Genomic DNA, 11,491 nt, shown 5'->3' on the forward strand with positions numbered 1-11,491 from the left:
ACCGTCGTCTATTTAGGGAAAAGAGAGGCGAAACGACAACAGATGGATTCCGGCACAGTCACATTAGAGGGCTCTCACTCTTACGTATGCACCAAGAGCAATTTACTTACGGCGGCGCTATCTTTGACGAAAGAGGAAATTCTTAAAATAATCTTGAATAAAAGATTTATAAATATATATATATACATATATATATATATTGTAATCATGTAAACCCCGGCACGCTGAATGTGCTCCGTATATGAAAAATGAGGCACCCTCCCACCGGGCAAGGAGGGGAAGGGATGACCATCTAAGATACGACACAAGACCAAGTCGTATGGTGAAGGTCTCCGAAGATGACAAGATGGAGGGGGGCTCTCAAAGCGGAGGTGTTCGGGAAGCCACATGAGAAACTGGTCAGCATACCTGCTCTTCCCTACTCTGGTCTGGTCTGCACATTCCCCTCTTCCTCCCCGGTCAACCCCAGTTTACAAATCAAGAAATGAACATCCAAGTCAAAATAGGCAACAAGACGACCGCCTGGTCCACGGCGCGAGACTGCAAACAAAAACAAAGCCGTGGGAGCCGCTGAGACTCGTTTCGGATCGACAGGGAGTGGCTGCCCACAGACAGTGGAGCATTGTATGGCACAACTGTGCAGTGTGGTCCAGGCCAGTCATGAGAATGTCAAGCGCATAAAGCGACAAAATTTGATTCTCATAGGGAGTTGGTAATTCAAATGACCGTGCGGATACTGCGACTTATACTGCATATTATTTCTTTTCTTGACATTGTACATAGTCAGTCAGGTTGGCTGCACTTGACAAACCGTCAAGACCATGAGACCATGAGACCATGAGACCCTGAGACCACCTATTATTGTACGATGCCGGTGTCTCTTTGGTGCGTTTTCTAATTGTGGGAAATGCCAGGCTTCGTGGACGAGGACCAGCCTCAAACCCTCGTTTGCTTTTGCTCTCCTCTTGGTTTTTCTGTCTTTTGTCTTGTTTGTTCTTGGCACAAAAACAAGAAAAGCTCCGGTGCAACGCGTTGAAATATGGACACATGGTCAACCCGCCAAAAGTATGACGGCTCCACCAAGAGGAACAGAAAATGAATGAAAACTAAGAAAAAAAATGTAATAAACATAAGGGAGGATGACTGGGCCTTATTTGATATCGTCACATTGGATAGGTCCGGTCTCGCCGCCTTAAAAGGTTGTAAGCATTTTTTCGGCCTCGTAATTTATTGCTTCGCCCGGTCATAAGCGAAATCCAAGGCAAAAAGCGTCATAAATTACTGCCAAATGGAGAAATGAAAATACATGCGAAGGAACCCAGTAACTGTTCGGTTCAAAGAGGGGTGTGCGGCAACGGCAACAGGGCAACAAACACAAGCACTTCGTAGCGAGCTGCACCCATAGAATTCAGCGACAAACCACCCACCTACTTCTCTGCCGCACTCATGCAGGTCTCGCTATGATGGTTGCAGCCCTCTTTCTTCCCGTCTTCATTTAGCCCCAAAATATTTGAGCCCGTGCTACGTTTTACTCTTGTGCTTCTGAGCACGGCATGTCGGCCAGCGAAGAATACGCAATAATTAGGAGAATAAAAAATAATACGACGCACCAGAGTGAATGGGTGGTTGGCATGAAGAAGCAAGACTGAAGAAATCGACTGCTCATATGCATGTTTACGAAAAGAGGAAGAAATTTATCACTTTATCTTGTCATTTTGCATTACCTGTGTGATGAGAAAGGCGGAAATAAGGATGAAAGGTCAAAGACAAAAGTAGAAAAATATCAGAAGAGATAAAATACGAGCGTCGCAGGTCGTATGGCGCATCCTTCCTGCCGTGCTTGTGCGTCAACCCGGGTCCTCTTTGGTGTTATTCCATCCTTCTTGTGTCCTCTTGCACTCCCATTCGATTCCAAAGCTCAGCTGGCAAAGCCACATACACAAACACACACAAACACACACACATCCAACCGTCGACTGCCGGGTCAACTCACACAAAACCAAACGTTAAATGGGTAAAAAGGGTAACGTGGGAAAGTGATGACCCGAACTGTGAGCATGTGGCCATGTCAGGGTCCCGACTGAAAGGGCACCGGGACAGATCGTGGGAGGACAAGATGCCACAAGAGCGCTCACTGACGACACAACAAGACACAAAAAACGATACCGTCGGAGAGAAATGACGCAGTGACAGTGAGGACAGCCCACTTGACGTCTTGGAAAGGAGACGAACGCAGTGAAAGGAGTGAGCGCATCATGATACAATGAGTCTTTTTCCGTACCATGACGATCCAGCCAAAAGATTTATTACGGGAGATTTTGTTTTCATCATATTTTCATTAGTTAATGCATTCCTTAATGTCAACATATGTCTATGCACCCGAGATATGACGAAGTGATACTTGGTCGCCGAACAAGAAAGTCTCTCGGATCAAAAGCAGGACGAGTCATCATTGTGCACGCTTCGTGTGGTACAGTATCTGCCTTTCTTGAAGGGATTTGCCTTTTAATTTTTCTGATTTTTTTGTAAAAATGTAATACCCATGTTTTGCTGTGCTTCCTTGTTTGACGTGCAGGTACGAGTATTCAAAGCTGGTCTGGCGGCGCGGGATCATACTCGTGTACGTATGGGTGTGACTACGGAGTATTTTAGTTTCACCTATCGCGGTGCTCTCTGTACACTGGAAACGACTTACGAGACATCCCTTTCCTCTCTATATCCTTGCACATACGTTTGAATGTCTCACGAGGCGACCAGAGTCTCGGGACGGAGTGTGAGTGAGTGGTATGAGAAGGCACATAGTACAATGTTGCACGATGAAGCTTTATTTTTCACATCCACAGTTCGAGCATCATTAGCACAATCTTGTAATTCACCCTTGTTGTCCTTGTTCCAAAATATCAATAATCACCCTACCAGACGGCAAAAATATTTTTAATAAAGTACAGAAGCGTGCCATGTTCCTTGTAGCCATTCTGCCTTTTCGCTTTTCTGTCCTCATAGACCTGTCGTGTGAGCCTCACAGTTGGCGTGGCTTTTGTCGACGGGTCGGGTGCATGGAGGAGACGCAGGTGTATGCAAGTTGACAGGCAAGCGTTGGCATATGCAGGAAACTGCAGGTAGATGTGCACAGTGCATGCACTCATCATTTTTCATCGCTGAAATTTAGTAAGGAGAAAGGCAATTAACGTTTGTACAGCGCACACATACATGCATTCACATACATACGCGAAATCAGTGCCCTTCAGAACATTCTTACTGGACGAAAAATGACAAGAGTGAATTCGCCGCAAGAGCCGCCAAAAAGTTTATCAAACGCTGGGGAAAATATCAGAGGCAGACGCAACACAACACCGGCAGAGTGAGGTCCTTTTGCTCCGAAGCCTTTGTTTCCGTGGAAGAAAAACGAATGGGGATAAATATAGTGCACAAGATGGCACTCGTCGTAATCCAAGGGCGATCAGCCTCGTGTTCTCTTTCCACTGCCTCGAAGGAGCTCTTCATGCCCACGCGTCCTCGCGTCGTACATGTACGATCCATGTCAGCCCGTCCAATCCTTAACCTCTGTTGATTGCCACAGGAGGTGCCACAGTTGCCGGCAGCCCTGACTGCATATGATCGTGTGTGTCCCTTGTATGCATACCTTCCTCTCACCTGCAGGCGACGTCCCACCCAGTCTTATTCTTTAGCTCTCTCGCCCCAAGGCCGGGGATGACATACCACTTTTTGGCGCAGCATCCTGATGCATTTTCATATGCAGGTCATCCCTGCAGCTGCCAAAAAAAAAAAACTTAAAAAACTTGAAGTGTACCGGAGGCGCCGGCCGGTCGTTCCGGCTTCCATTTTTTGGTCGTGGGTTTGTGTGTCAGAACTTGTTATTGGGGGTACTGGGATGTGTGCACGAGGGTGAGGGTGAGGGTAGGGGGTGAGCGGCGTGTGCATTGAAGCCCTTCAAGATGCATTTTGCGCCGTCCACGATGATGCACACATAGGGGTCACATAGAAGGAATGCCGAACTGAAAGACCAGATGAGAATTCTGTCAGGTGTCCTAGCCTGTGTGCCATCGGTTCGCGTGGTGGATTGGCATCTGCATATACAGGACACTTCCATCAGGGCCGGCAGCTTGTCCACCCCCAAAGGTAGTCAACGGCCGAAGTATACGGTACTTTCAATATATGGAGTCACGAGCAGCGCATCTAGACCATAGAAACCCACCGTCCGCATGCTCTTTTGTGCGCCGTGTGTGCCTCGTCGCTTTTCTTTGAAAATTCAGTGTGATGGTTTCTCCACTTGTGTTTGTTTTTGCGGTATCATGCAGAATTGCGTGCATTTCTTTCCGCCCGTCTGCATCTGCATAATGCCGAGGAGGGGGGGGGCATGCACGAACGAGGGTCAGAAACTAGAAACAAGTAAACGAGAGTGGGCAGGTGGAGCTCCAATGTATTATGGGATAGTGCATCCGTAGATGCTGCATGCGATTATGTATGCGTTGTCAGTATGGGGCAAGAGAATGATCGCTGAGAAGACAAAATCGTAAGGCTGGCCAAAGGACAAATCGGGAAGCTAGAAGTTTTCCCCCGGATGGAGCAATTAGGCGGAGCATCTAGTAAAGGATTTGGATGGGAAGTGATAGTTAATGGAGGGGGTGCCATTGGGAGTATCGTTGACTTTTGGATTCTGAACCGGTCAGTCAGGCACCAGGGCCAAAACGTGAATAAGATATAGAGGTAAGCGTGGCAACCAGTCCATGGGTAAACCATGGGTTATTATTCTGCTGTCACAGGTCAACAAACTGCGGCACAAACCGGCTTCGAGTATTATCCGATATATTGTTGCTAGTTCAGAAGAAACTGTCTAAAGAACCGTGCACATCATCTGTCGAGAGGAGATCGGTATAGTAAATGCAGACAAAATCACAACATGCCTCCCTTGAGCTTCGTCTGAGAGGAGATGGTCTTGGCCGGCGTAAGTACGCATCCGTAATGACAAAGCAAACGCGAGCCTTCTGTTGACTATCACGCAACAACGGCGTGTGTGCATATTCCATCCTTTCCGTACTCCATGCAAATGATCGCAAGTCATACCTTCACTAAATTTGATGAGGCAAGCCACATCTCCACCTGAACTGTGCATAATGAAGCCAACGGCCGTCTAAATGGCCTTGTTCTCGATGGCCAAGGCGACGAAGATGCCATGGCGTCTTCTAGCCGAGGCCGCAGCTGATTCCTTGACGGCGTCGGTCCGCTTCTCAGCAATGGCGTTGATGAATGAGATAACCTTCATGGCGGAGTCATGGATGAGCTGGTTGGTCACGTTGATATACAATCCTGGGACAGTGTCCTGTGGGAACGTGAAAAGACGTCCATCTGCCAGAGCCTGCAGCTCACGAGCCGCCTCGGCGCCTGTCATTGCGGCACCTTCGACCTGGGTGTAGAGCTTATCCGAGGACTTGGCGCGCCGCTCCTGCTCCTCGGGCAGGCACTCGACATAGATCGGTACAAATTGCCGACCGGCATCGCGGGCGGCGTTCTCATAACGCCGCGCGCCTTCAGCACCCACCTTGTCGTTAGCACGGCAGTCTGTGAAGATGATGACGCGCTGCCGCTGGACGGCGTCGACTTTGCCATTCTTGATAGCCTCGTCATCCTCGTCGCCGTATACAAACTTTCGGAAGCAGGCCTCCTGCTTCGCCTGGAGAGTGGGCGAGAGACCGTCTAGACCGGTCATCAGACGTCCGCCCATGCACTCACGACCGGGGCAACCACGGCCAGGGCACTCTTTTCCTGGACAAATCCCACCATCCGCGCCAGCTTCGCTACAGACGTTATAGCGGTGGGTGTGGGTGTTGCCGTTGATGTCGCCAACGCTCAAGCCACGCGGGCGGCCACCACTGCGGCTCACATGGCGAGACATAAGAGCGTCCCGGGGGAGATTCAGCTGGTCGGTAAACTCGCGGTCGTCAATGACCACGGCGCGGTCTTGGCCGAGCAGCTGGCAAATACACTGGGCCAGAGCCAGCTTGCCCATAGCAGGCCAGCCGTTGATCCAAATGATCGGCTGAACAGGCCGAAAGGGAGCAGGCATGCCGAGATGTTCGGGGCGGCTTCTGTTGACGTGTATATTTGCTGTCTCGAAGCTGCAAAGTCGTATCGACATATAGTCCACAAAATCTATTAACCATTAGTAGTTGATCAATATAGGGGAAGACAGCAAAAGGCCACCTCGTAAAGTACTGTATTTGATTATTACATTACCAGATCAGAAACAACGGAAGTCTTGGAGCGCAAATGGCAGTGTTGGAAGGGGAAGACGCCGTGATGAAGAAAGTGGCCCAATGTTGATGGACGACAGTTGTTGCAGATGTGGCTTTTCTTTACGCTGGGAAGCTTCGGCGGAACGTTTCTTTCCACAATAAAAGCGTCCTTGCGTGCTTTTCTGCAGCCTTGATTCAAATGCTTGGATTGTTTTGCTTGCTTAGCTGCCAAGCCAACTTCTTGTACTTGTTATTGGTGTCCTATCGTGACAGGTTTGCTCGCTTGCTCGCTTCTCGTCTGGCACAGGCTCTTGAGAGATCGAACTCCTGGTCTCGTAGATTGACTTTATTGTGCTTCTATACGAGGACATGTTCGGACGGACGCGTGGTGGAGCGCAGCCTGATTGTTTTGATTGCCATGGTAATGTGGTGAATGGGACAATGGGAAAAAGAGAACGGCTAAGCCAAATAATGGTGGGTTTGGCATATCTGCTTGCTATCTTTCTGGCAGCTTCTTCAGTGATTCTTTTTTCACGATCAGATCTAAAAATTGAGCAAATTTATCCTTTTTCTTTTCGCAGCTGCCTACGAACACAAGCTCCTTCTCTCTTCTACGACGTTGAGGTTCCCTTGTGACCCGAAAATAACTCGGAACGAGAAAAAGCCGGCAGCAAGAGAAGGAAGGAGGTGTGTCTCTAGTCACTCAGTTTGGTACAGAATGTGTAAGTACTCCAAAAGAGAAAGAGCGAAGACTTTTCACAATGTCGCTCGCGCCTTCCTCCCACGACCATGAATAGGAGGACGACGGATTGGACAGAAAAAAACACATTTCCTAATTAGGAAAGTTAGGTTTGGCGCTAAACTGAACCAGCGAATCATAGCGCACAGCACCGGAGAAAACAGCTGGACCAGTACGCTTTCCAGATATTATCGTCTCCCATAAATAGTCCCTTTTACGCGTCGTTCTTTCTTCATTTTGCAAATCTATTATCCAGCTCGTCGAAGGAAAGAGCGGTAGACAATGAGGCGCAACGCGACGATTGTTCTTTCCAAATCCGGACACATGAGAGCCAGCCACCAAAGAAAAGAAAAAGGAAGCAGCAAGGGGCCCGCGGGTGCGGCGGCTACAATTTTGTCGGTCTCCCTTTTCTTTCCCTTTCGTCATCTCCCCACTTTCTTGCTACCCACAAGCAACAAACCACAAGCGATGTAAAGCCTACCTACAAAGCAAAAGACGGATTCGAAGGGGGAGGATGGGGCGCAGCTCATATTGGGCTCTGTAGAAATAAAGGGTTGAATGAGTTTTGAAAGCGATGTGCAAAAATCCGCCGGACCAACGCCCTTGGACAAAGAAAGCGGACATGCAGGAGAACAAAGAAAACCCTACAAGCTGCAGACGCCGGATCTGCAACGGTGCCGCGACCAGCCAACAACAAAAAGGGCACCACACACACGAATACGAAATTAAAGGAGTACAGGCGCCGTTTTTTTTACGACCGGTTGCCGGACTCCGTCCACAGTAGCGACTCCCAGAAAATTTCACCGAATATGAAGCAAGTGTCCGGTGCCCCGAAGTCGGGAGATTTGCAGGGAATACCGGTCTTGTGCTTCTTTGTTTGAACGGAAATAAAATGCGACATGTTTCGAATAGGATTTTGAAAGTAAGTAAAGAGACTGGCAAGACATATTGAGAGAAGAAGAAAAGGACAAGGGCCGAAAGAAGACAGTGGTAAAAGATAGGAAATTCGTCAATCATTAAACCTCTGTCGCCATGAAAATTAAAACGGTACTTGCGAAAGGAAATGGGGTAAATAGCTTGGTAGATAGAGGCAAAAAATAGAAGGAGAGAAAAGTGAAAATAATATAATAAAAAAACGTGAGAAAGGTAGAAAAAGAACAGATCAAGTTGAGCTCTCAATCGCACTTCCCCCCGAGATACTCAATATTCTGGCGGACCTCGTCCGTCAGGTCGCCACGGTTGCGATATACGTACGAAGCGGTCCGAGGCCAAAACTCGGGGTGCGGAAGTGGCAGCTCAACGACGTCGCCGGCATTCACACGGCACGACAAGATGATAGCCGCAAGGCCAGGCAGGCTGCCAAGCGATGGATGAGGGCCTGTTATTGTGTTAGTTTTTCAACCAGATAAGTAGTAACGACAGATAGAAACAAAAGCTGGAAGAACATACGAATAGGAATAAGAACACTGCCGTCCGCCTGGAATTGGTCTGGTGGAGCCAGCTCCTTCTGGCTCGGCTGGCGGCTATGCCTTCCAGCAGCCTGCTGACGAAGCTTGGAAGGTGGGCTGGCCGGCGTGTTTGGCGAGAGGTCGGACGCAGGTCTCTTCATGCCGGTCTTGTACTGGATGGCATTTCCACCGCCGGCCGTGACAGGTGTAGAGGGCGGCTGTGCAGGCGGTCCAGCATTGGCCGACGATGACAACGCAGACAGTGGCGAACCAGGTGTGCCCACAATGGGTGAAGCAAGGATGTTGACGCTTGATGGACGCCGGCGGTCGGTAGGCGGCCGCGGCACAGCGTCCAGCAGCTCCTGCAGGTTAAATTCACGCCGCAGCTGGAACGAGGCCCTATCTTTGTTGGCAGGCACAATATATGCAGAAACCAGCAGGCGTCCTTCGGGAGGCGGCGTTAGCCCGGCCTCGCTGGCGCCGCCGCCTTCGTTCTTGGCCGATGACGCGCCATTGCTGCTGCTGACGCTGCTGTGGCGCCGGTGGCGAAGATGCGTGGCCTTAACGTTAACACACGGCGAAAGCGTCCGTGGGGACTGCAGCGGACTGTACGGCGCGGAGGCTGCAACGGCGGACAGCGGAGCATAATGATGATGCTGGTGCCGGTGATGCTGTGAACCTTCAGGCGTATTGACCGTCACCAAGGGCGTCAGGTTTCGGCGGCTCGGCGGGGGAGGCAGGCTGCGTCCTTGGGTCATACCCGGCGAAGGTGACTGAGACTGCGGCGGCGGCGGCGGCGACTCCTTTGACATCGGTGACTGTGGGAGCCCTGACAGCAGGATGGCACGGTTCTGTGCAAAAAAGGCCGATCCGGTGGACATGGCCTTTTCGGAAGCTGGAGAAGCCGCTCCACCACCAGCGCCCCGCTCAGCAATGGGGCTGTTCAGGGCGAAATCCCCGATTCTCATTGCCAAATCAGCACGTGCAGACGACGGTGGTGGCGTCAACATGCGTGCGGGGCCTTCCGTTATCGGGGCCGACATGTGTGCCACCGACGTGTCGATGGAGACGGCCATGTTGCTGGAGAGTTCGGGTGCCTTGCGAGACTGGCGAGGCTGTGACTGCGAGGGCTGCGACAACGCCGGTGGAGGTGAGGATGAGGAGGATGGCGGAGACGAGCGACGATTAATGACCTTGGTCAGGCGAGGGGCCATGGCTCAAGGGTAATGAGCGAAAAGCAGTTGCAAAACAGTAAGGAAGGAAGTGTGAGTGATTCGTCTGCCTCGTCTCTACCAAGTCCTGCCACGTTGGTCAACAGCAAGACAGGTGGGAGAGTGGAATGTCCTGGGACGATGCAATGAAGACAAGGCAAAAGATAGTCGGGAAGAAAAAAATTATGACCGAGAAGGATGGCCAGATGCGGGTGTGAATACCATAAATAGAAACCAGGAAAGTCCGGGAGAAAAGGGCAGTAAACAGAAGAAAGAAAATGAGAAGAACAACTAAAACCAGAAACAGGAAAGTTTTCAAAGACCAAAGCAGTCGAGATGGTTGGGAGGGACGGCTAGAGGGTGTGCTTCCACACTGAGTAAAGTCAACACGCTTCTTTTTGTTTTTCGTTTTGTTTTTCCTCTTGTTGATCCAATAATTTGCTAGGCGTCCATCCTCTGTCTGATGCCCAGCAAACACGATGTTGGACTCTGCATGCCTTGAGTCAAATCACAAAGAGGGGAGAAGTAAAAGATCGAAAGACAGAAAATGAACAGAAGGGAGGAGAAATGAAAGAAAATAACACAAACAAGCGGCTAGGGTGGATGTTAAAGGCTTCAAATACGAAAAGGGGGGCAACACCAAATAAAAAAAAATCCTCGAAAGACGAAAGAAAGAGGATGATGAAGGATGCAAAAGAAGAAAGAAACGGGAGAAATGCCTCAGCTGGATGAACTAACAGTCTTTGATGCTGTGCCACACCAATGCTCAACGACAAAGAAAGCAGAAACCACAGCTGCAGTCACACACACCACATGAGACTACTGCTGCGGCTACGTCCTGCAGTCGTCGGGTGAAAGAAAGAGACATGTAAGAAAAGGAGAACCAAGTGGGTGTGATGGGGTGCAGTCGTCTCCTTTCCGCGAATCACCATGAGTTCCAGGTGTTGGACCGACAAGTTGAACAGACAAGCAAAGTAAACACGGTCTATCCTGCACGGCCAGGCTAGGGCTTGGTTGGGTCTGCTATCTTTACTTTCCTACTTTTTTCCTTGTGTTCAAGACCCTGACAAATTTTCATGGTTTTCGGATTTTCTTTCGACGCGGGACAAACTGGCCAGCGCCTAAAATATATGGTGGAGAGAGAACAAAGGCTGTCTGGGCCAAGTGCCGACCCAACGGTAACGCGACTACAAAGAGAAGCGCGCGAAGAGGGCGATAAAGGGGTCTTTTTCGGAGGGGCCACAAAAACAAAAGCACAAAAGAACGAGTGGAACTAATAAAAACAAACAAACAAAACCGGGCAAAAGTCGAGGCGGTGCTCACGCCGGGCGAACATAAGAAAGAAGGAAACAAGGAATACATCAAAGGGGGTTGGGCAATGAGGTGGCCTAGCTGTGTTGTGACAAAGGAACGTTGAGAAAGAAGAGAAAGGGGAGGGGGGGTTGAGGAGAAAGGAAGAAAAGAAAACAGATAGCAATCGATTGAACCATAGCATGAACGGATTCGGCAGGTCGTGCCTTTCCTTCCTGGCTTGCTTGTTTCGTTCACATAGATTTCCTCGTTCAATCCTTCCCTCTGTCCCACGACACCTTCAACATTCTTTCAACATTCTTTCCTCCTCATTACCCGTCTTCCATCGCACTTTTTTGACTCAAATCCCACTTTGGCATATTCGTAGCGCACTACCCCTATTGCGATGTGCGGACTATTTTTGCTTCGTTGATCAAGATATGTGTGGCTACAAAGCACGCTTTCGTAGAATGAAACGGCGCCTTCTGGCACCAAGGCTCGCTGGCCACGTACTCCTACAAATTACAGGGTTGATCCCAGCAAGCGGTT

At 49.8% G+C, this 11,491-nt stretch overlaps 2 protein-coding genes across 2 annotated transcripts; both read right to left on the reverse strand.

The window, feature by feature from the left end:
* Nucleotides 1-5,152: 5,152 nt before the first annotated feature.
* On the reverse strand, nucleotides 5,153-6,085 carry SPBR_07651 (uncharacterized protein; the record flags this gene model as incomplete). The annotated part of the gene is made up of 2 exons (XM_040765905.1): nucleotides 5,153-5,692; nucleotides 5,825-6,085. 2 exons carry the CDS (start codon nucleotides 6,083-6,085, stop codon nucleotides 5,153-5,155), a joined length of 801 nt encoding a protein of 266 aa, XP_040617432.1.
* Nucleotides 6,086-8,168: 2,083 nt separating this feature from the next.
* On the reverse strand, nucleotides 8,169-9,655 carry SPBR_07188 (uncharacterized protein; the record flags this gene model as incomplete). The annotated part of the gene is made up of 2 exons (XM_040765442.1): nucleotides 8,169-8,371; nucleotides 8,443-9,655. 2 exons carry the CDS (start codon nucleotides 9,653-9,655, stop codon nucleotides 8,169-8,171), a joined length of 1,416 nt encoding a protein of 471 aa, XP_040617433.1.
* Nucleotides 9,656-11,491: the final 1,836 nt, after the last annotated feature.

This window comes from Sporothrix brasiliensis (genome assembly GCF_000820605.1).
Source record: "Sporothrix brasiliensis 5110 chromosome Unknown Cont20, whole genome shotgun sequence".
NCBI classification, from domain to species: domain Eukaryota; kingdom Fungi; phylum Ascomycota; class Sordariomycetes; order Ophiostomatales; family Ophiostomataceae; genus Sporothrix; species Sporothrix brasiliensis.